The sequence below is a fragment of the Chenopodium album genome, chromosome 18, assembly GCF_948465745.1.
Source record: "Chenopodium album chromosome 18, dcCheAlbu1.1, whole genome shotgun sequence".
NCBI lineage: Eukaryota > Viridiplantae > Streptophyta > Magnoliopsida > Caryophyllales > Amaranthaceae > Chenopodium > Chenopodium album.
The window spans coordinates 1,222,080-1,247,679 of NC_137851.1; the positions used below are offsets into that span (position 1 = coordinate 1,222,080).

Consider the following 25,600-nt stretch of genomic DNA (forward strand, 5'->3'; position numbering starts at 1 on the left):
ATTGTTATTACTCCGTATAAGTAACAATATAACAGTAGTTTCAAATAGGTTCTCCATGCATATCTAAAGAATAAGAAATTAAGAATTGCATAAATCAAAATAAGCAATAGGTGGACTAATTTGTTATTTTTTTTTTTTTTTTTTTTTTTTTGTCGTTTTTAAAAATTGTGAAACTTCACATCGTAAAAGAGAATCAATGCCCACATCCACTATAAATAGGAAATGAATTGGTAGCTTGTCTAGCATTCGTGCAAATTTCAGTAAGTCAAGTTCAGTAGTCTCCATTAACTTCAATTCTCTTCAAGTAATTAAGGTTATTTTCAATGTTTTTCATGCATGTGTGTTACTTGTTGAAATTTTAATTTTTTGTTTGATGCAAATAAGGGAAAACCCTAAAAATTTTACAAAAGATGAATTTTTTGAAATCATAAATAGTTAAAAACAGAGATGATGAGAGAGGGAAACAACATATACAAAATATGTTATTGCTACATTTGATACGAGTCTAAATAAAAGAAAATAGTGCTACATTACATGATTTCCATTCAGCGTTGCTATACTTTTCTGAAATAAGATAGTATGCTTATTTAATGTGGGAAAACTCACATGTAAATAAATTAACTACGTTACGTACTGTCTGTTAGGATCGAAATGGCTTCAACTCAGAGTGTGGTGAGGAAGGAGGAAGCGGCCATGAATGAGCTTATCAAGCAAGCCGAAGAAGCGAAACCCCAAGATGAGATGCTCTTTGGAGGTTGGATTTACAACAAGAGCAATGCTACCAAAAAAACCATGCACCTTTACGCTGCGAAGACATGGTCTGGCAAATTCTATCATAAATATGATTCAACATTAGAAGAATCAACCGGCTTTACACAATTTGAACAAAAGGAGAAGGGAATCAAGGCTGCTGTCGTGTATTCCCTCAAAACTAGCGATGATCCATTTAATCACTATGGTTATCTTTTGGCTTGGTCTGATTCCTTCAATGAGGGAAGTCACACTAGAAAGGTACGTACGTATATATGACGCCACTGATGATTAAATTAGGACATGTTCTCTTCAGCTTATTTTCAGTTCAGTTCAGTTTCTAATTTCCTTCTCTCATAAAATATTTAGTTCATTTTAGTTTCTAATAAATTAGTAATAGTTTATGATAATGATTTTGTCTTATAACCCTTTGTAAGAATTGTAACACCTGCTCAATCTAACAACAAAGTTGACTACTTTTATTTTGTTTATATCTAATTAAATATGAAAATGTTACATACAATAGTTATCCTTAAAATGATTTATACATTATTATTATTATTATTATTATTATAATTATTATTATTATTATTATTATGCAGGCTTCAGGATATTGTGGCCTTCTGGAGAAATTCCATAACATAGACTGGGATAAGGTCGAAAAGGACCTCGACGCTTCCACCTCGTCGTGCTCCTACATTGACGCTTATACTCGAACTTCGGTGAAGGCCGAAATCTATGCGAACGTAGTTTATGCAGATTTCAGTTAAATGGAATAACGCGGTCCGCCCTAAGCTAGGTATACAAAGCATTTGTATGATCATATAGCTAGGGTAGTCAAATCGATTATAAGATGGATGAGATTTATACTTATGTATTGCTAGTAACGTAGCTAGCAACTACGTACTAAGAATATTATATATGTAACGTCTATAATAAAATGCATATATGGCTGTATGCTAGACACTTGTACTATACGTCTGTACTAATAATAAAAAAAAGTGTCTCTTTTATACTCATATTAATCATATGTTAGTTCTCTTTTGACTCTTTAATTAATATACGAGTTTGCGAAAATTAAAATGTATTAGGTTTAGTGGCATAAAAGTGGCCTAGTATTCCCCAGAAGAAAACTTATCTATGATGATTACTATGTATTTTTTTGCACAACTTTTGTATAACCCTCTCCTAAAGGTACAAGTTATTCAATTATTCGTCCATTCAAGAATCAAGATGGTAGGTATAGCCGTATAGTAGTATGCTGCTCTAGTAGGGCAAAAACAAATTTCTCCTATTTGAGCATAACACAAAGATAAGTCCAATTCTTCTTAATTATATTACTTCTTTTGAGGCCGTGTCATTGAGAATCAATCGAATGTGCGTGGAACGTACGAGTGGCAAAGGCGGAGGGGTAAGGGCTTAAGAATTGCTTGATCACTGAAGTATCATTCCACAAATTTATTGCATGTTACCCTTTTTCTCCTGATTTGTTTGCTTCATTCGAATTTTAATGGTATCCAAGATAATTTTAAGACATGATCAAATACCTCTAAATTTGCTAATGTAAAAATTATAAAAATCTGATACTCTGAAAATAAACATTGAAACAAATCCGGTAAGATTACACATGTCATATTATTTCTTACAGATTAGCAGCTAGTGATAATTTTTGGTAGAAAAATTAAAATTTGAATTCGAAATGCAATGGGGCAAACAATTAGGGATAGATAAGATGCAATAGCGCAGTCAAAAGAAGAGACAATGTTGGAATTAGAAGAAGGTTAAATGGGTAACTAATACTCGGTTGAAAACTTTTAGTGAAGATAACTTTTTGATTTTCACACTTGTAAATATATATTTTTAATTAAAACCTTTATATCTCCAATCAAAGACGGGTAAGTATATATAAAAATGAAATATTGTAATTAAAAAGATATATATAACAAAAATCTCACATGACTAATATTTTTTTCTTAACACTATGTAAAACAACAAAGGTAATCAAATAGAAAAACGTGAATATATAGCTAGCGTAAATTTCCAAATATTACAACTAATATTGATTTACCTAATGAATGGAGAAGGAGGATGTAGCTAATTAATCAAAGACTCAAACGATGTATATATGTAGTATCGTCTTCTTCAATAATGAAAGTGAAAAAATAAAAAACAACTTGAGAATCTTGTTCGATTAGATATATTTACAGGAAAAATAAATATAAAAATAATCATTCATAGAAATGGCACCTTATGATAAAGTAGGAGGCAAGAATTCGATACCATTTTTTTGCTTCTAATTTCTTTTTTCACAATTTTGTATTCAATTTTGGAATTTGAATTGGATTCTTGTTTAAATTATTAGCATGTTCACGGATAAGATGCGAATTCCATATGCCAGTAGTTGTGCATTATGAAATTGGGAGTGGCATATCCTATTCCATATTACTCTTTTCTTTTTTCCTTTTTTACGTTTATTTTTGTTTGGTTAAAGGGATTAATGTAATTTAGGCGCTAATTGTTAGCGTGTTCGAAGGGATTTGAAACTTAAAGACCCAAATATCTTTCATCTTTGGGTCGTCTAATGGTACTCCGTACTCTATAGTTCCTCCCAAGGCGAGTTTAATGAGAATCGAACCCAGATCTCTCACCTGGAATTTGAGAGACTTGGCCAACTGAGCCAAACCTCCTTCTTCATTAATTGGTATTATGACTAGTATCGTTATGGCTTTATGGATACTTTCACCATTTTGAGATAATTACACCGCCATAATAAATTTCACATATATTTGTTGATATATAAATTTGACCATTAATTTCTTTATATCTCTAATAATTAATTATTTAAAATTGTATATATAAATTGAGACAAACCAATAATATTTTACATAATAATTTCCGCTTTTATATATTGGTATAAAATGATGATCAAAGTAAGACAAGTGTACAGTGAAAAAAGTCAAAATAGTACAATTATTTAAAACAAAAGTAATATGTCATATAATTACAAAATTAACTCAGTTATTGAAGGTTATACAACATACATAAATGTCAAAATTAACATATACATTTTCTTTAATAATCATGTAGACTTGTAGAGGGAGTGTAGTAGGGTCTTAAGGGTATCTTACATAAATTAGAATATGGACTCTTACCATACTCATGGAGATAGTAAAGATATTCTCCACTATAAGCCGAGATAGATAATATATGAACATATCTTGAAATAGATAAGAATATAGGTCGAGAGCGTCACTAAAAAACTGACACGTGTCTTTTATATGTTCGGTTTGATGATTTCATTTATCATCCCTTCCATTCATCAAGTCTATAAATACCAATATGTGTATGTAGTCTAAAAGTCGTGCATCACTGTAGCTAATACACATTCTTCTATAGTGATCGATCTATACATAGCAAAGGTAATTTCCATATTTTCTTCTCTTTATATTCCATTTTCCTCATTTTAGTTTTCTTTACGTAAACATGCACGAGACTTTGTACTTATTTCATACTCCCCAACATTCCCATAATATATACGGAGTACTTTAATATAGGCACCATTTTTGTACAATAATATTCACAAACTAGGGAATTTTTCTCTTCATGTATATATAAATTAGATTTATTGATTGCAATGTTTTGACCCTATGTTAGATGAGAATTTGACAATATACAGTATTAATACCTTAACACGATTCCATCAAAAACAATTATTGTTATTTAAAAGCGTAAACAGCTAGTTTTATATATATTATGTTATATTGATCTTTTATACTTATTTTTATTGAACTTAATTTATATCAGTTGAAAAAAATAAATTAATTTTGATGATTTTAAATTTGTTAGAATCATTTGTTTGCGCTAATCTTTATTTTTTAATTAATGTCAGATCGAACTTTATTTATTTTGCTAAAATATACTCATTATTTTGCAATAATGCTTAACTGGTACGACGTAAATTGATCTGAAGGTACAAAAAAATGGCATCAATTCAGTGTGAGAGGAAGGAGAAAGTAGCAGTGCAATTGAGCTGCGAGCAGAAAGCAACTTTAGACGAGTTGATCAAGTGCGCAGAGAAATCACTTGTTTCGGAGGATATCGCGAAAAAGTCCCGTGCCATTGTTGCTGAAAAGGAATGCCTAAACAAGGCTGACGCTAATGCACCAAAACTATCTGCATTAGCTGGTGCCTTGACAAATCAGACTTCTAAGGGTTCCTTGAACGTGTTTAACTCCAAGTTATGGAAGGGATATACCGTGAAAGACTACACAGATCCTCTTGATAGCTTTGGTTCCTTTGCTCAAGCAGCCTTAATTGGGGGTGTTAAGGCCGCGGTGGTTTATGGTGGCAAGAACAGCGCTGGAGTTGAATGTGGTTGGCTCCTTGCTTGGTCCGATGATGGTGGGAGAAAGGTAAGTACAACTTTTTTCTTTTTTTAAAAAAATCTGATATATATATATATATATATATATATATATATATATATATATATATATATATATATATATATATACACACACACATACACACAGGTGTATGGCCGGACCAAGCAGGGGTTGTGGCCAAATGGTAAAGATTTGGTCTCATGAGTTGAAGGTAACTCATGAGATCGGTCAATACACATATATTGATTTATTATTAATTACTAGTGTATGTTCATACAATTATCCACTTATGGTCTCATATTTTTTCATTTGTTTCCTTGAAAAAAATTAAATTAATTGGAGTCAGGCTTATGCGGACTGTGGGCGCCGAAGCAAGTTCGACAACATCAACTGGAGTCAGATTGAAGAGAAACTGAATGAATCCGATTTTATCGCTTATGCTAATGACTCCGAGACTGGAACCTCGATGTATGCTACCATTGTTGGTCAGTCACCCGGATCTGCAGTTGCCGTAGCCTACACTGGTTAAACAAATAAACTCTCTATGTACCATGATCAATAATAATAATAATAATAATAATAATAATAATGTACCAAGTCCGATCCAGTGGATTAAACAATAATAATCTTCTGATCTGACTAGTTTTTAATAATTTGTTGTTGTTTTTCTTTATTAAGGGGGCATTATGAACTACCCTACCAATTGTACGAGTACGTAATAAGGACATGCAAGCTAGCTAGCTTGTATATGCATGTTCATTTCCGCGTACAACTAGCTCATATTTACCAGTACTAAATAAAAATGCCCTTTTTTTTTTTTTTCTAGTTTTCTTATGTATTGTTATCTTTCTCTTTGATATTCTTTTTTTCCTCTAAATAAAAAAATATTTGCTCAACATATGTGATGATGGTGGGAGAAAGGTAAGTACAATGCAACCTTCTTTTTTTCAAAAAAAAAAAAAAAAAAAAAAAAAAAAAAAAAAAAAAACTTGCTTTAATTATATATACGTGTATGGCCGGACCAAGCAAGGGTTGTGGCCAAGTGGATGGTAAAAATATTGCCCCTCCCTAAAGAATCTTCTAATTAGTGTGAAGGATACACTTGTATTGAATTATTATTAATTATTTGTTCATACAATAATTATCCACTTATTCTTTCATTTGTTTCCTTGCAATAAATAAATTTGGGGTCAGGTTTATGCGGAATGTGGCCCTCGAAGCAAGTTCGACAACATCAACTGGAGTCAGATTGAAGAGAAATTGAATGAATCCGATTTTATTGCTTATGCTAATGACTCGGAGACTGGAACCTCAGTGTATGTTACCATTGTTGATCAATCAGCCGGGTCTGGAGTTGCCGTAATCTACTCTGGTTAAACAAATAACTCCCTACGTAAGATAATCAATATAATAATAATTATTATTATAATGTACTAAGTCCGATCCAGTTGATTAACATATAATAGTCTTCTGGTCTGGCTAGTTTTTAATAATTAGTTCTTGTTTTTCGTTATAACGAAGGCAATATGAACTAACCTATTTTTTGTACGGGTACGTAAGGATATGCAAGCTAGCTAGCTTGTATATGCATGTTCATTTCCACGTACAACTAACTTATAATTACTAGTATACTAAATAAAAATGCCCTCTTTTCTAGTTTTCTTATGTATTATTATCTTTATCTTTGGTTTTTTCCCTTCTTAATTAATAAGACTTGCTCAACATATATGATGCGCATTGCTACAAAGACGTACCAATATAATATCTTTGAATGTGGTAAATTATCGTATGGTTGATGCAACTATTCTTATTGCTAAAATGTTTGTTAGGTTATCTATCTACCCCCTTTTTTTTTTTTTTTTTTTTTTTTTTTTTTTTTTTTTTTTTTTTTTTTTTGCTAAAAAAATAAAATAAAATAAAATAAAATTAAAAAAGAAGAAGAAGAAGAAGTAATTCACATGCATGGTGTTGTAGGCATGTAGGCTACATGGCTACACTTGTCTTGGATTCTTAAAATATTATAGATAGATGTTCTCCAAATTAACTTCAAACAATAGCACCCAATTTATTTAATACATTACACATTTTTGGAGAATTTAAATATAAAAATGTTCTCTAGCTAGATTGCTTAATTACTTTGAGGTGAAAACAATTCATCCATGGTCTATATATATTGAACCAGAGTTTGGCATTCCGAGTACATAAATATATATGCATTGTTTAAGAGCATCTATGATGGTAAGCTTTGCCATATCAATTTTGAAGCTACAATACTCTTTAACTACAAAGTGTTCCAATGGTGATTTGAGCCACAACATCTTGTAGTTTGTAAAACATTAAATTAGTTGTACACATTTAGTTTGTTTGGGCTACAGTCAAGTTGTTTATTTTTTGCTCTCCAATGATAAGCATGTTACTAGACATTTTATTTACGAAATATTTTGCAAGCAAGTCCTTACATTCTCTCTAAACTTTCAATATTCTCTTTCTCATAACTCTTATCTATTTAATTTGTAATTATATGTTTTAATATTGAAATTATTATTGACAACTAGCTCGAGTTTATGGAGTATCCTCTTCAATAAAAACTTGAGGATGAGAAACTTGTTTCGATTAGAAAATTTACGGATGCTCCAATAATAAAGTACTCCATTAGTCCAATGGAGGCAAGAACTCGATACCAATTCTTTGCTTCCATTTTCTTTTTTGATTCTTGATTAAATTATTAGCACGTTCACGTATTAGGTGCCAATGCCCCTATATGGCTATATTATATATACGGAATAGTATATTGGAGCGAGTTTGTGTTGGAATATTACTTTAAATTGTTAGTGGTTGGTTCACTCTCGATGTATAGAAATAAATATGCTCTCTAAGTAATTAGTTTGTATTATTGGAGTCATAATAATAGGATCTAATGAGGATAATAAGATCATGTTCCTTACTTTTACCTTAATTTTACATTATATGTTGTTATGTATTCCGGAGTTCCTATCTACACCTAATTAAATTTATTTTTAAAAAATACAAAGTAGATATATGTTAATATTACTCTATTATAACTTAAGAGAGTAGAGGTTATTAGGTCTTAATGTCATCTTTGATTGATCATAATATGGACACTAAAATACTAAAGAGATACATACGGAGTATCTTAAATTATTTACTTTGTATTAAAGACCAGATAGTATTCTCCACAATAAGCTAAGATATGCCATATACAGTCATCAGCTCATCATCTTGTATGTTGTTGATCTCACCGTGTGACCACTTATCGAAGAACAAAGTAACCCTATAAAATTGACCAAGTAACTCCCAAATAATCCCTATAACACTAACAAAATAACTCCTTTAACACTGACCAAATAGCCCCCTATCACACTAATAAAATAACCCTTAGCTATAATACATGGTCACACCATGTGCCCAACCACATATAAGAATTGGTGTACTATCATATCTTGAGTTATATAAGAATCAAGGGATGCATAATGTTTTAGGCCGAGAGCATCAATCAAAATTTGACACTCGTTATTTTATATATGTTTGGTCATATGATTATAATAATTATCCCTTCCATCCATCAAGTCTATAAATAGCAGTATGTGTATGTAGTCTAGAACTCGTGCAACACACTAGCTAATACACAGTCTTCAACTCTATAGTGATCGATTTTTACTAGCCGAGGTAATTTTCTTATTTTCTTCTCTTTGTATTTCCATTTTTCACATTTTAGTTTTTTCTTATTGTTACGAAACGGGGAGCCTTTACCCTTTGGTGATATATATATTGACTTCATACTTCAAAACTTTTCCATAATAATAAACATATCGTATGATATATGATTAAAGTTTGTACTCTATCTTAACCTTATTTTTACTAAATTGAATCTTTTTTATTAAAATGAAATTAGACTTTATTTTAAACTAGGTGAAACCCCGTGCAATGCACGGATATTGACTAATTATAATGAAAATATAATTAGATATTAAAAAACTAAATCGATTGATCAGTATTAAACCGTATGAAATACAGTTCGTATTAAAAATGAAATACAGTTCGTATTAAAACAATAAAAACATGAGAGAGAAAATATTTAAATATGTGATAGTTATAATGTACAAGTCGACATTTTAGGAATTTTACTTTAGATTTTAGATATTTTTTTTAGGAAGTCGATATAAAATAAAAGTCATAATCTAAATGCAATTTTTTTTTTTTTAATGTAATAATATTTTTTTCAGAAAGTAATTTTGGCGAGAATTTTTTTAATAACGCATTGACAAGCGTTCTCTTAAATTTGCTTTTAGTAGTATGTAATTGATGATTGAAACTTAGCGTATTTTAACAATTCTCTCTTTTTTTGTTCTCTAAACTTACTTAATTTTACTGCTTAATACTTATTTTTATTGAATTAAACTTATTTTTGTTGAAATTAACTCATATTTATTGAATTTAAATTATTTTTACGAAATGTTATTTGAATGAGGTAAAGTGAATAAGCCTAACTAAATTACAATCCAGTCAATATATATTGGTCTTTAGTTACTATATACGTAGTATTTTTTAAAAGTAGTAAAATCCATCTGCTTTGTACTTCATATAATACAATATATTTTATAATAAAGAGAAATACTATTGGAAAAAAACGAAGTATACATATTATATACTTTGTATGAAGTACTCTATAGTCTATATGGAGTATAAAATTTATTGTGATAGGATGGGGTACTTATATATATTCCTAACATCAAAATTCTTTTTCTTCATAAATTATATTTTCAACTATTTTTAACCCTATATATGTTGGACAAAGTTCCTTTGCTCTAGTCAAAAAAAAAAAAAAAAAAAAAAAATGTTGGACAAAAATCTGACAATAACAACATTTGTGTTAACTTTATTTGTTATTTATTACGAACTTTGTCTAATTTTACCAAACTTTACTTGTTTATTTTTTATAATACCTTATTGTTCTTCATTTAAATACTAGTAAGAGAATTAATTAGTCTTAATAACTCACATGTGAAATATTCTCGCTAACTTGGGCTAAGTATATATAAATGCATGCAACAATACGTAAATTGAAGGCAGAAAAAATGGCATCGATCCAGTGTGAAAGGAAGAAGTCGCAATTGAGCTGCGAGCAGAACGTGACATTAGGTGCGTTGATCAAGTGCGCAAGGTGGCCATATGCGCAGTTTGAAAATGGTGCGTTTGGTGCCTAAGTAGCCTGGGTTGTCGTCTATAAATCAATTCAACAACCTATAATTACTAGTATTAAATAAAAATGTTCGATCTCTCTTTTGATTTTGAGCATGTCTAATGCAACTATTGTTGTAAGAATATGCAAGCTAGCTTCTATCTAAGTTAACTTGCATGTTAATTTCTACATTTATATAATTAACAGTTAAATTACGGATGTAATCCTTGAGCAATTATTGAATCTTCCATGATCATGAATGGTAAAACCATACATATACAATTATTAAGATCGATCTATATACAATTAACTAATTAAGCTAAGCAAACATGTATTGAACTTTTCCTTGTACGGTTGTACTGCTAGTTACTCCATACGAGTACTAAACATAACAAAGCTGTTAAATTAAACTATAACGATTATTTCTTCCTCTTGAACATACATGAAGCACAATGGCAGTTTTCGTAATTAGCAATAAATTTAATACTAGCTGTAATAATAAAAGTAAATAATTTATACGAGCACTAGTATTACACTATTACAGTTATTCAATAATCTTCCATGATCATGAATGGTAAATGAAGGAATATCTCCGATGGACACGAATACCTTATTTTCTTCATAAAATTTCATTATAAACTTGTAATTCGTTACCATTCTAGATGAGTTATTGAGTTAATTGTAAATTCATGCTTAAAATCAATGTTTATGATGGAGCCAATATCCCATATCCTGTTTATTGTTACCAAACTTTACATGTTTATTTTTGTTGATTTAAAATGTACTCGTATCTAATTAATTAGTCTTAATAACTCACGTGTGAAATATTCTCGATGACTAACTTGGTTTATATATATGATTGTATGTATGCATGCATCCATTAATACGTTAATTGAAGGTAGAAATAAATGGCGTCGTCAATTCAGCGTGGGAGGAAGAAGTCACAATTGAGCTATGATCACAAAGCGACATTAGATGAGTTGATGGTCAAGAAGTGCGCGAGGCGGCCAAATGCGCTGGTTGATGAAGGTGGGCTAGGTGCCTAGGTGGGTTGTACTTGTGTTACTTATAAATCAATTATAACCCAAAATTACTAGTACTAAATAAAAATGCCCTCTTTCTTATATATATGAATCATATGATCGATCTTTCTTTTAATTTTGAGTATGTCTAATGCACCTGTTGTAATAAGGACATGTAAGCTAGCTTCTGTGTAAGGGTTTGTTTGGTAAATGACTTTTCATTGGCTTTTTAATTGGTTTTTGGCTTTTTTATTTGGTTAAACATCCAAAATTTGTGTTTGGTAAATGGCTTTTTCAGCCAGCTGAAAAGTTGGCTTTTAAGCCAAAATGAAAAGGCTACTTGGAGTAGATTTTGGCTTTTGGCTACTTAAGTTACTAATAACATCCAACAGCCAATTTTACCAAACATGTTTTTAGACTAATAAAAAGTTAAACGGCTAACAAAAAAAGCCAATACAAACAGTCAATCAAACCAGCCAATCAAACTAGCCGACATCCAACAACCAATTGTCAAACAAGACCACGTTACCTTGTATGGTAATTTCTACATTTGTATAAGAGCCAAAGTACGTACGGATGTCAATCATGTCATCCATGAACAATTGAATCTTTCATGAACAATAAAATTAAACCATATACGAAGTATTATACAATTAAGAATTATATACTCGTATATGGAACATCATGATACGTAGTATATACAATTATATACTTGTAAGCAAACATGCATATATTGAATTTTTCCTTTGCTTGTAAAGTTGTAATACTAATCACTAAACATAACAAAGGTGTTAATTTAAAATATATATATACATATATATATATATATATATATATATATATATATATATATATATATATATATATATATATATATATATATATATATATATATATATATATATATATTGAGCTGTAAATTCTTTCATGCCTAAAATCAATTTTGTGATGGAGACAATATTCCAATTCCATGGACACAAGTTCAGACTTCCTTACAAAATTGCCAACACACATTCATTATTAATACAGACTACAAAATATCATACTATTCATACATTAACGCTTACCAACAAGCCCTAAACCATCATAATTCGAATATACATATACTACTCCATCGTGTCCAAAAAAAAAAATACTAGTTATTCCCGTTTCACACAACAATCTCAAAGCAACTGTTTACCTTTTGCAATATTCATTGATGGAGTACTTATAACTAAGATTTACATCAAAACAATTCAGAAAACTGATTTTTGAAATAAGTTTGACTAACAAAAAAATTAAATTAAAAATCAACCAATAAAAATTAAGTACAGTGACTACTGTAAAATTTTCAATCGGCAAGCAGGTTTTCTCAAAGGCCCTTCGTTTGAACATTCTTCAATTCTTCCCAAATAAAACCCCATTTTCAGTTGACCACTATTCTTTTTCTTTCAATTTCACTTTTCTTTCTTCCAAAACAGAGCAAAGGAAGAGATGTTGCTGGCAGTACTACTTTCCAACTCCGAGGGCAACATTCTCATCGAAAGGTATTCAATTTTTTACTTCTTTGTTAATCTGCAAATTACCCATTTCGGATTTTTGCTTCTTGCTTCCCTTTTATCTTGATTATCGATCTCAATTACCCAGTTTTGCTGAATTTAAGTATTGCTTATTCGCAATTATCAATTTTTTCTGGATACCCAGTATTTGATTTGCTTTGATCTGCTCTTGAATCACAATACTATCCTTTCAATTTTCCAATTTTTTTTTTTTTTTTTACTTGCAAATTTGTACTAGTATATAGTTTGATGTGTAATGTGGGTTTTCACTAAATTTGAGCTGATTTAGGGATTTTGATGAGAATTGTGCTTGATTAATGTTAAAGAGAATAAATTTGGGGTTTTATGTTTTTTAAGATTGAAGTTATCAAGTCTTAATTGTTGCTTTATGTGCAAAAGATGATTTATGCTACTTTTATGGGATCTGGGTTTAGATTTTTTGATTTCTAAGTCATCTGTGATAACTGTTGGTGATAGAATAGTATCTAACAGTTGGAATGTTAGTTCAATTAGCAGGATCTGCAACCATGGGTAAATGTGTTACTACTTAACCTCAGTTTATGCTGCTTTGATGCTTTCACTGATACCCCGACTGAAGATTTAGGTGATTCGTTGTTGTTCATTTAGCTAACCACTCCCCCGTTGTATTTCAGGTTCAATGGAGTTCCTGCTGAGGAGCGGTTGCATTGGCGAACTTTCTTAGTTAAGTTGGGTACAGAGAATCTCAAGGATGCTAAAAATGAAGAGCTCTTTGTTGCTTCACACAAGTATGTAGCACTTCTGTTGTGATAACATAAGATATAGCATAGCTGTGTACAATATCGTTTAGGCGTTTACAATGCCGTTGCATCCTATTGGTGCAAGTTATAAATAAATTTGAGGCTTCTCTTTAGCAAATGTTTAGTATTCAAATCTTATTAACATGTTTTACACGTCAAATGGTCGTTCGTTTCTCCATTGCCCCCCATCTTATTATGAGTGTTGGTCTTATAGACAATTAAAAGTGAAAAAAGTCTGGAAAATTTTACTCCATGTATCTATGACATCAATAATGTTCTGTGGATAATACGTTTGAAGAATTAATTCCTGGCTGCTCCAATTGTCAATGGTGATGGATATCCTGTCTGACTGGCTAGGCTTGTGCATCCCTTGCTACATGCATTTGATTTCCTATCATTTCAAATTTGCAAGATTTCATTATGTTGCGCTACGCCCTTTTTACTGAGTCTTAAAGGCTTAAGGATATCCTAATTTTACTGCAAATACATATGTCTTCAGAATTTCCCATAAATTGCTGTATCCTGCTATCATATGTTGATTGTTGTTGTTCATGCTGAACGAGGAAATTGTTACTGGAAAATCTTGAGTATGAGCTGTGAGGCCATATGTGAATAGGAGGTTTCTTTTTTATTAATGTAACATCAATAGTTCAGAAGTAGAATGCTATAGATGGAATGTTTGTCAGGAATATTAGAAGTTAAGTTAGAAAATGTGGTAAATTATCTAAACATCATTAGATTATTCTCTTAACACAGTCTCTATAGTCTATACTAGAGCAATAAACTAGGACTAGATGCGGTTGGATAAAAACTTTTGGTTTCTAATGACTTGAACTTGAGTTCCTCAATTCCAATGGTGAGTGAATATGTTCTAATTACAAGAAGGGTCCAAATAACATAGTATGAAAACTGGTTTGAAGAGATTTTCAAAAGTTAAAATACTTCGTATAACATTTCATGATATTGTTAATAGTAAAACGCATGCATTTTATTATTGTGCTAGAATTTGTATGGGTGAATTTTTTATTACCTACATGTCTTTCTAAAATCTAAACACTTATTAAGGCGCTGTTCTTTTCACCTTAAAAAAATAATATTAAGTAAAATAATTTCAGTTCAGTAAAATTAATTTCAGTTCAGTAAAAATAAGTTCAGTTCAGTAAAATTCAATTTTCTTAAAAAAGAATTATAATAGAAAATCAGTAAAAATAATTTTAATTCAGCAAAAATAATTTTAGTTCAGTAAAATTACTTTAAGTTCCGTAAATATAATTTTGTTCAGTAAAAATAAGGTGAAGAGAAGAGGGCCTAAGTTATTTATGGTGAATTTGGAAAGAAACAGTGGGATAGAAAGAGATGGAAGGGGAAGGAAAGAATAAATAGGATTGTGTTTTCCCTCCAATCTTTTTTACTTTGAAAGGATTTAGTTTATTATAAGAGATATTATATTGGATCCTTTCATATTTACCCGTTTCCTCTTCCCCCATCTTATACTCAAATAAAATGTATATTAATCCATTACTTTCCCTCCCTTCCTTTCGCTTCAAATCCTCATATACTAAGTCCTAACACAACAATAGTTTGGGGTTAAAGTGAATCTACCTGTAGAGGGTACTGAAGATCATAATTTGAAGTTTTTTTTGCCTTTTGCAAAATTTAGCAAGTTACTTATTACGTAGTAGTTAAGTTCTATGTTGGAAGTATCAATGGCCTTTTCAACACCATTTGTAGAAATGTAAAATTCCTGCTGTTATATGACCTGTATTTCTGACTCATCTGAACAAAAACGTCCTTCATTTAGAATAAGTTATGATATGGATTTAATTACACTTCATTTTTCAGCATCTTAGTTGCAGGTCTTAACAACACAACTGAATACTTGATTCCTTCCTCTAACCTAGGAACTCGCTTGAATTGTATTATCAAAGTCGGATAGTGGGTGTATTGTTGTGCTGTATTTTACTCTGTATAATTGATTCCACTTTTCTCTTTTTGTGCTTTAACTTTCATGCAGGTCGGTGTATATTGTTTATACTGTGCTTGGAGGTATTCACATCTATCTTGTTGGCAAGGATGAGTATGACGAACTTGCTTGTAAGTATACGTCTTTTCTCTGTGTCAGAATTAGGCTACAATGATCACTGTATGGTGCAGTTTGGATTGCTAACTTGTCATTGCGTTTTCAATCCTGGTAACAAGTTGCAAAAGGGAATAAATATTATTTACATTTACCCCGTGATTATAAAATAAAAAAATGCATCTGTTATCAACTACTTTAATAAAGAGAACTTGACTTTTGCTTGATAAATGTTTGTCATCCTTTGTATTTTGGTTGAGAGTGCCCAGCACTTATGTTGGTGATTGCATTTTTCTAGTGTCAGAAGTTATATTCATAATTACCTCGACGTTGAAGGATGTCTGCGGAAAACCACCAACTGAACGCATGTTCCTGGACAAATATGGAAGGATCTGCTTATGCCTTGATGAAATTGTTTGGACGGTAAGGACTTAATTACTTTTTTGCCATCGTATTGGTCGCTTTTATGCTTCTGAATTTATATTCAAGAGACATTTCTAGCTAAACTTATCCACAAATACCTTTCATATCCAGGGAGTTCTGGAGAATACCGACAAAGAAAGAATCAAAAGACTTGTTAGGTTGAAGCCCCCAACCGAGTTCTGAATACTGGAGGGATCCTACTTTGCGTCTTCCTTTCATAGCCATACTGTATATCATGGAAACAATGGATCTTCAGACAATCTTGACGTGTGTTCAAGGAGAATTTACTAATTTGTATCTTTAGAAAGAAAAAGATGTGTGTGAACAACCATTCTGACCTATATTAGGGGCTAGCATTGGTGTAATTTGTGATATCAGCTGTCCTGATTGGTTGAGGTTCAGGAGCTTTCTTGTAATCGGCATCTTATCAATTTTTATTGCTGTTATAAAGTACCTATTTCATACTACAGAGTTTGGAGACATAGCAATACAGTTTGCAACCCACCATATTCTCATTCACTAATACTGCATCACTAATTTTCAGATGTAAATATCGGGGTACATATGTCTTCTGTCCATATTACATCACGTCAATAGTGTAATTTGAATTGGCATTAAGGCAAGTAAATCCGAAATTAGGTATAATATTCATTTCTCAATTGGGATAATTTATTGGATTTGCTTTTATTTTTACAAATTAAAGGATCGATTTTGAAGGGATATCCAACAAGGTCAAAAACTAGATGAGACTACTCGGAAGAGTTGAAACAATCTGCAATATTTCGTTACTTTATAATGTATCATCTTTTGCAAAAGATCATTGAGAGCATGCAGTTCCTCAAACTAAACTAACTATAATAGAGCATATTCTTGCATGAAGTAACAATTAAGACATTTAAACAACTAAGGTATATTACTAGAACAAAACATCAAACAATTGCTGTCAGCAAAGAGTATTGATCAAATTTATGCATCAAACTTCACACACATGCCAAACTGTAACTATATAAATAAGCATCACCACAATAAAATTGGCGTTCCCCGGGTGCCTCGCCTTCAATCAGTGGGATCTTGCACATCTCCTTGATAGTTCCCTCCTCCAGATCATAGCCCAAGATTTTACCAGGGACATGAATAACCACCATCATGCATTTCTCTCCTCCCATTACGTTTTCTGCCAACTATAAGTGAAAGAATTGCAAATTCAGGATGATAAGCACCCGATAAGCAACTTGCTTTCCTTACAACTCCAAGATTTAAAGTGAACTTGAGGAGCCAACCTTCCTCATAATTGTCCAACATATGAACTTCCAAAGTCATGTCACTGTATTCATGCCATAGACACCACAGCTTCCCCTTGCATTCGAAACACTTCATGTTCCCTCTTTCTGGCCTGGAGAAAACAGGAGATGGCATTTTTGCAACCCGCTCTTTATCAACCTCCAAGTACAATGACTCCCTGCTGCTACTAACCCAATGGATAGAGCCTCTCCAATACACTCCGTTCCTGAGAGCCATATCGTTTAGAACCCTGATGCTACCATCCACATCTTTCCAGCACCCAGTCTCAGATGAATATACTTTGAGGACATAATGATCAGGTGATACCGATGTGTGTACAGAAACTATCTTGTACCCATAGCTTGAACTGCATGGATTAAAAGCCAGAGAGGCTGATAAAAAGGAGTTCTGAATGTTTGGAATCGTTCTCAATTGGCTAGTTATGGGATTGCAAACATGGAGATTCAGAACCTGGGAATTACTCGGACTGATGCTGTAGTAGAGCAGTAGCCCGTTGCAAGACTGCAAGATTGATACAACCAGGCCAGCTAATGCAGGGATTTCAAATGTCGAGCTTGATGTCTCAGAAAATGATGGGAGACTAATATCTGAATCAGTAACAGGAAGGAACCAGTAAGCATAAGGCGATGGAACACATCTCCTGCGGAGGAAAATGCCAGAGACGGGCATAGAATCCTTCGAATTGTGAAGCATGTGCAGGAGAGAGAAGTATGGGGCTGATATGAGGAAGTTCCAGTGTTTTGAGACAGATTTGAACTTCATCAGGGACTTTGCAGGCAGTCGGACAAGGATTTCTGTTAAGAGATGCTCACACCTAGCAATTGCTTCAGCCCATGATGAAACTAAGCCCGGGTGTTCCGAGCAAGTTGTAAAGGCAGGAGTGCTCTTGCTAGACATATTCCTCTGCCTCACTAATGATTCTTGGAGTTGGTATAGTGGAAGATCAGTTGCTTAATCCACATCATATTTGGTAAAAATGTCGACATAATGATCACTCTAGCAAAATACAACTTCTCCATACATCACTTTCAGAATTGTTATGCCTCAATAAACAAGATAATATAAAAGAATAACATAGCAAATACAATTTCAAGAAGCAAAAGAAAAAGTGTTCTATGTGAAGTGATTCATCACCAATGCAAATCATCTACTCCCACAAATGAAATAGAACCATTACAATATAAAAATAAATACAAAAAATATAGATTGGTTCATAACTTCACGCCAATCTTTTACTGTATCAACTATGTTATGAGCCCTGTCCAACTTCGAGCTGCACATCAGGCCATCAGGGTAGATGTCTACTCACGCAGCGTTTATAAAAAAGAAAGGGCGTTTGCATGAAATAGAGCAAAGACATTGTAATGCTTTTCAAGGAACATATTCACTCAAATAATTGAGTCAAACACATCATTTCAAACACAGCTGAAAGTGAGAGTTCCACATACGAAGTATAAGAACATGAGTTTCTAGTGCTATTCACACTTGAAATAGTCAGCATTATCTCTGCCAAGAGAAGGCTCGTTTTGGCAAAAGCTTTCGCAGGAACTTCTTTCTAATCTCAATTTGAATAAATGTCAATAAAGAATGTAGTCCAGCAATTGACATGAAATTAATGGCTCAAAAGTCACAGCATAGCCATTGGCATCGGAGCCACACGAACTTGCAATGTCAAAGGCTATACGTGCGGTTGCTGTAAGCAAATCGGAAGGAACAGATGAGCACAGCTTCATGCATACCAGTCCAGCTAGAAAATCCAATCACAAAAGCATACAGCAAACGTTCTGTCCAAAATGAACTGATCACACAAGTCCACATTGAGAGGGCTTTTGTTCAATCCATGGGCAGAATCAAATACACGCTCTGTTTCAGTAATGATCGCTCATTTCTAAAACAAGCCAAACTCAAAATCAATACCATAACACCATTAAAGTAACAATTATTCATTTCAACATTTCTCGAATTCAATGTACGGAGAAACAAAGGCTCAATGCTCAAACATAATGCTGTGAACAAAAACATCAAGTTCCCTAAACAACATGAATCCTAAATTCCTGACATAATATTCATAACCAAAAATCTCAACTAGCAATGGAAAGAGGGAAAAGGCCAGGAGTATACAAAGCGAGGCGGTCATTAGTTCGATGTTTAGGCCGGTAAACCTGCTTAATACTCCGGTTCTTCAAATTATAACTATAAAGCCTGCTCCTTGTTTCATTACACAACACCATATCTCCCCCATTTTCACCCTCATAATCACAAAATGGATACACCACATCTCTAGCCATCCCAGATATAAAAATGTTAAACTTTCTATTCCAAATAAATTCACCTTCAATTTGATTCAACACCCAAATTTGCATTCTCGAAGCAATTGAATAATTATCAACAGCACATAAACACCCTTTAAATTCGACCAAATATAACAAATCATATAATATAACCTCATTTTCATTTCCTTGAGGTGGTTGAATTACCCTAAATTCTTCCTCTTTAACATCCAAACACACCACAAAACCTGGACCATTATCAACGGTCCAGTAAAACTCCCGGTTCACCATTAACCCAAACCGCTTCACCTGAACAGGACAACTCTGTTTGATTTGTCGCCAACAACCGGAACCGGCTAATCCCGGTCCAAACTCAAAAAATTCACACTTTTCACCGGTTAACCCAACAAGAACATACCGATTCTCATCACCCAGAAACCCAAACCCACCATTTGAGGTGATGGAATTACCATTTTGCCCCGGAGGAAGACGAAGGAATTCCTGAGTACTGGGGTTACAGAGGTAAAAATAGCGATCAGAAACAAAGCAAACAATTGGACCCTTTGATGGAAGAAATTGGAGAGAGAAATCAACATAAGGGGTAAACCCGTTTTTTATGGAATGGGTATTCGGGTCACGGTCGACCCGGAAGAGTTCTTCAAAGGGTCGGATTGAGAGATGAACTGGGCGATCGGGAACTTTGACCGGTTCATCCGGGAGGTGGCGGAGGAAGAGGATGAGATTCGGCGGCGGTGGAGGCGGGATTGAGTGGTGGAATTGGTGGCGGAGATCGGAGAGAAGAGGGTCCGAAGAAATGAGGGAATTCCAGAGTTTACAAACGGATCGGAATTTGTAGAGGGATTTTACGGGAAGACGAGCCCAGATTTGGGTGAGAGAGTCTGGAGGTAAGCGGCCATTGATGGGTTTTTCCCAATTAGGGTTTGTAATTAACTGAGTGAGAGAGTCTGGATCTTCGTCCGCCATTGTTGTGGTTTTGTGAGCTTCTGATTGAGTTTTGTATTCTAGGGTTTTGTTAAGGAAGAAAAGGGGTTAATGAAAGTATAGTGGTGGAATACTGGAATCGATGTTTGCAAGGGTAATTTAGCCTAATTGAGGTTTTAATAACTCTCACAAGTTTAAACTCGAACTAGCTTTATAACTTTCAAGTGGAGAGTTTTACAGAGTAGAAAATTGACTGCCTAAAATCCGTAGTTAATCGAAGTCAAACTTTTAATAATGATATAAATTTAATTAAAATAAAAAATTATAAGCTAATCCAAATTTGAATTTGATTAGTCATATCATATCAACCCTAATCTAAACCTATTTTTTCTAAATTTATCTTAATAAATAAATTTTGTTTTTTTTTTTTAATAAGTAAAAATCAAGTAAATAAAATAGGATCATAATATTCATAATTGAGATTTTCATTAATCTTCTCTAGGCAAACCCATAGTATTCGTATATGTCACATAATTCTACCGGTTCAGCATATATCATTAATCAAATCCTATCATGTTTAACATGTGTTCACCATGTTGTATAAAGAATGATAAGAGTAATTACAAGACTTACAACTGTTACAAGTTACAACCTTTCAAAATTCAAACTAAGTTGAATTGTTGACATAAACATTTCAAGCACCCACAACAAGACTACTACGTTGGAAGTATTGGATGGGTCGTGCGAATCGTGCGTCTTTTCTTATGTTTCATCTTTATTCAACTTTCATTTTTTCTTTATAAAATCTAGAAGCTGAACAAGTGGGTTTGTAACTATGAGGAAATCAGGACCATTATTTTGGTCAATATCGTTTAGTCGTTTGCCAACGAAAACATATTGATATACTCTATGTCACTTTGTCATTGTCCTATGTCCTTTTGCAATAAAGGTGGTACCGTACTCTTTCAACCAAAGAATTGAATTAGGTAAACAGCTCAACTCCTGAGAGTCTCCCTTCAACCGACGCTTTCATTCGCATCACAGCAACATTACAACCACAATCATACCATTTACAGTTGGCTGTTGGCTCCATAAATCACACAACCTTCGCAGCTTAGGCCGTTGCACGGGTTCACTACTCACGCTCGCGGTTTTCCCCTGTAGGCTGTAGGAGTTCCTTTCTTTTCATCTTTCAGGAATTGAGACATTCTACTTGAACAAATTTACCATCCGCTAAGCTTCATGCATTACAATTGATCAACATGTAAGTTATGACACAAGTTTTTACATTGCTCAACAAGGAGGATACAAGATGAAATGAGGAAAAATTTTATCACTCTAAGACTCGATGAAAATAGTGTTGTTCACACGTATTATACGTTCAAGAAAAAAAAATTAATAGTACAAATCAGAGGTGCAATACTACAAGACAATGCCCCTCCCGGAATCAACTTTACCGAATCACGAATCATTCTGCTCCGTTACTCTCTTGTTTCCATACGACTCTTATCCATGGAGAAGAAGTGAACATATAATCACAAACAAGTGATACAATGAACATCGGGATCACAAAAAAAAAAATTAAAAAACAAACAAAAGGAAAAGAAAAAGGTCAGCTACACATATATGGGCACAAAAATCAGATGGGGTTGTAGTAATAGCCATTGGGTGGCGGCATTCCATATTGACCATATGGCATCATTGGATTAACAGCGGGCATCATTGGATTAACAGCGGGCATCATTGAGTTGGATCCGGGTGTATAATAGGCAGGCCCTCCTATTTTAGCCAAAGTAGCTTGGCCGTGCATACCACTGTTGGCATATTGTTGCCACACAACCTGCTCTTGCACAAGCAAGTGCTGTTTCTTCTCCATGTCAGCCATTTGTACATATGCAGGGGGTGCAACACTCAAAGAAGCAGCAAACGGGTCTCCACCAACTGTTTGAACTGAACCATCTGGAGCAGGGAGAGCCAAAACTGGTGTTGCGGATTTTCCAGGCGCTGCAACACTACTAGCACTTCCACTCATCTGGGTAGCTGTCACATGTTGCCTCACAACTCCTGAATCATACATGCCATTCAAAAGTAAGGGATCTAATCCACCACCCATAGCTGCTTTCTGGTGAGTGAGATTGCTGGCTGTTTCAACCAAAGCCAGCTCCCAATCTGCCTTCCCTGGTTCAGCAGCTGGAGTTTGCCACGCAGAGGTTATCCCCTCTTTATTATCGAATGCTTGCCATGATCCATTCCCATTTTCAGCAGCTCCGGCAAACAAAGCTAATGCAAACTTATTACCCTGAGAATCTGCACTTTCTCCCTCTTCTCTTAGATCAACCAAGTCCCCAGTCACCTGTGGCTTTGGTTCAGGTTCTGGTGCTGGTGGGGGTGGTGGAGCGGGCTCCTCTGGTGCAGGTAATGCTTTAATTTCATTCATATCAGGCACTGGTTCCTCCTCTTTGGGTTCTGGTTCAGGTTCTGGTTTTCTCTCGGGACTCTTTGGCCTCTTAGTTCTGTCCCTCACAAACTCCTCTAAGGTTTCAAGGAGTTTATCAGTGATTTTTTGCACTTCCGGAAACTCTGATGACCTTGCAACACCAGTGTCTTTGCACCAGTTGTAAAAAGCCACAAGCTCATCTATCTGCTTTGCAGCACTAGCATAAGCTTCAAAAGCCTTCACACAATCTGCATTCTCCATATCAAAGAATTTGTCAAGCAAAACAGCAAGAACCTCACATATATCAGCATACAGCTTGAAGCTTTCCCTCACAACGGGGTATAAGGCAACGAGTATCATCCTGCTATTCTTTGCCATTCCAGTAGGCCGACATGCTAAGAAACGATCCAACAGCCTCTGCAGATGACTCATCTTTGCAAAAATCCTCTCAGGCTTCCATTCCCTCAATGGAGTGACAGCCTTGTCTTCCTCTCGACCATTTGCTTCACCAACATCCCCAAAGGACCTAGTCCTCCTCATCCTAGGTTCATCTTTAAATTCTCCATAATCATAATCATATCGACTCGGTGGGGACCTGAATTTATCATCCCTTGGCTCATACCTAACAATCTCACCACCATGACCACTACCCCCTCCATTGATCTCCTTACCACCTTGCTTCCTCTCAAACAATACCAATTCCAACCTCTGATCCAAATACAAAGCAAAAGTCCTCACAAAAGCAGAATGATCCCACGAATTAGAGTGAGCTTCATCTCTAAAATCCGACATATTCAACAACCTAGTCCCCCTTCGAGTCGCATACAAGATCTCCTGTTGGAAAACAGGATCCCCATCATTCATCAGCCTATGAACCAACATTAACGCCTTCAATGCCACAACCCAATCCTTGGTCTTCCCAAGCCTCCTAGAGATAGATGTTATACAGGCATTCACATACATTCGATTATACGACGTAAAAGTCAAAATCCTCCTAACATACTTCTCATCAGCCGGATCATTTTCGTGACTCGTCGCCTTAACAATGGCAACCTCAAGCTCCGGCGCCATATCACTGGACACCTTCGCCAGACCAATACTCGTTTGGTCCTTCAGCTGCCCTACTGCCTTTCTAAGAGCCATTTCTATCTCTTCTCAGCCAAATGACCCTTTTCTTCAGATCAAATTATTATGACCTAACAACAACAAAATCATTGAATTTTCCAAATAATGAACTCATAACACAAAATTAATCACCCCCATTTCATTAATCATAATTAGACAACAAAATTTTAAAACTTTACCCCTCTAATTATATACAATTAACTTGCCACACATAACATAATCATCAAATTCATCAAGAGTAAGATTAATCACATTAAATGTCATTATATTAGATTCAATCAACTTATATAAAAAAACCCAATAAATTCCAATTAGTTTCTTCGTATCTAATTAATCATCAATTCATATTAAATGAAGTAAAAACTAAATAAATAAATAAATAAAAAAAAAACAGAGAAAAATCCAACCCAAAAAAAAACAAAAATGAAAAATTGAAAACATACCGACGAAATAATCACCGATCTGAAGAAACGACGTCGGATCCGTTGACTAACAGAGACAAAAATGGACTCTTGGAATAACCTTGAACCGGATCCAAACTCGATCCTCTCTTTCTAATTTTCTCTCTCCAAAATCACCCTATATTTTCTCTTCCCCTTTTTTCTCACAAAACCCGATTTATTTCAGCTGCGATAAATGAGGGGAAAACCTAAATTTATTCAATTCTCCATGGATTTTTAATTTTAATTAATGGGTTTTGTTTATTTTTAAACGAGAAAATCTGGGTTTATTTTAGTTTGGATTTTCTGAGTTCTGAAAGCTCAGAGAAATGAGGAGAGAGAAAAAAAGAAAGATTATTACAGAAAAAAGAAAGAGATAGAAGACGGTGTATGTCAAGTTAAGATGATGAGATGGAAAATTGGGGGGGAGGTTGAATAATAGCCGTTGATTTTAATTGAGATCTATAATTAAACTGTGTCGGAGAGTTGGAGTGTGTCTGTCTTTTACGCGCTTTTTTTTTTTTTTTTTTTGGGTTTTCTTTTTCTAGAGTTTTCGCCTGCTTTTTTGGATTACAATATGAAATTAAAGGTTATTTTGACAAACAAAAAAAAAAAAAAAAAAATACGAGTATAAAGGTTATTGATTAAGGTTTAAAATTCTATTAGAAGTTTATTAATAAATTTGGACTAGTTTATTGGATGTTTAGCTACTTCATAGTTGATACTTTAGTTAGTTTAGTTGATTAACGTCTTTAAACTTGAGTGAAATGATACGGAGTACTTAAGATCTAATTTCATTATAATAATACCGACATCTAATATTTTAGAGTTTGTTATATTCCTCATGTTCCTTATTAGTCGCCTCATTTGGTTACTTTTACAGCTTTTCAATGTATTTTATCAATTATAT

The 25,600-nt window shown here is 33.6% G+C and overlaps 4 protein-coding genes and 1 pseudogene across 7 annotated transcripts; 3 read left to right on the plus strand and 2 right to left on the minus strand.

Annotated features, from left to right (window-relative positions):
- Positions 1–227: 227 nt before the first annotated feature.
- Positions 228–1,769, plus strand: LOC145591111 (uncharacterized). 3 transcript variants are annotated; one of them, XM_081647512.1, is made up of 3 exons: positions 228–313; positions 645–1,011; positions 1,353–1,769. In XM_081647512.1, exons 2-3 carry the CDS (start codon positions 652–654, stop codon positions 1,518–1,520), a joined length of 528 nt encoding a protein of 175 aa, XP_081503638.1. In that variant the 5' UTR covers positions 228–313; positions 645–651; the 3' UTR covers positions 1,521–1,769. The 3 variants fall into 3 exon arrangements, with proteins under 3 accessions (XP_081503638.1, XP_081503639.1, XP_081503640.1); XM_081647513.1 differs by having other exon boundaries at positions 249–304; XM_081647514.1 differs by having other exon boundaries at positions 249–269.
- Positions 1,770–4,067: 2,298 nt separating this feature from the next.
- On the plus strand, positions 4,068–5,960 carry LOC145591112 (uncharacterized). Its single transcript, XM_081647515.1, has 3 exons — positions 4,068–4,169; positions 4,721–5,162; positions 5,482–5,960. The coding sequence occupies exons 2-3, from the start codon at positions 4,731–4,733 to the stop codon at positions 5,662–5,664; spliced, it is 615 nt and encodes a 204-aa protein (XP_081503641.1). The 5' UTR covers positions 4,068–4,169; positions 4,721–4,730; the 3' UTR covers positions 5,665–5,960.
- Positions 5,961–12,726: 6,766 nt separating this feature from the next.
- Positions 12,727–16,641, plus strand: LOC145592580 (uncharacterized). Its single transcript, XM_081649083.1, has 5 exons — positions 12,727–12,883; positions 13,549–13,662; positions 15,689–15,768; positions 16,050–16,174; positions 16,286–16,641. The coding sequence occupies exons 1-5, from the start codon at positions 12,831–12,833 to the stop codon at positions 16,355–16,357; spliced, it is 444 nt and encodes a 147-aa protein (XP_081505209.1). The 5' UTR covers positions 12,727–12,830; the 3' UTR covers positions 16,358–16,641.
- A 2,762-nt stretch (positions 16,642–19,403) lies between these two features.
- LOC145592581 (F-box protein At5g18160-like) lies at positions 19,404–20,845 on the minus strand. The gene has a single exon (XM_081649084.1). The coding sequence runs from the start codon at positions 20,728–20,730 to the stop codon at positions 19,558–19,560; it is 1,173 nt and encodes a 390-aa protein (XP_081505210.1). The 5' UTR covers positions 20,731–20,845; the 3' UTR covers positions 19,404–19,557.
- A 1,159-nt stretch (positions 20,846–22,004) lies between these two features.
- LOC145591113 (putative clathrin assembly protein At4g32285 pseudogene) lies at positions 22,005–25,086 on the minus strand (annotated as a pseudogene). The gene is made up of 2 exons (XR_014102247.1): positions 24,694–25,086; positions 22,005–24,321 (listed from the first exon to the last, which is right to left on the minus strand). The product of XR_014102247.1 is annotated as a putative clathrin assembly protein At4g32285 pseudogene (transcript).
- Positions 25,087–25,600: the final 514 nt, after the last annotated feature.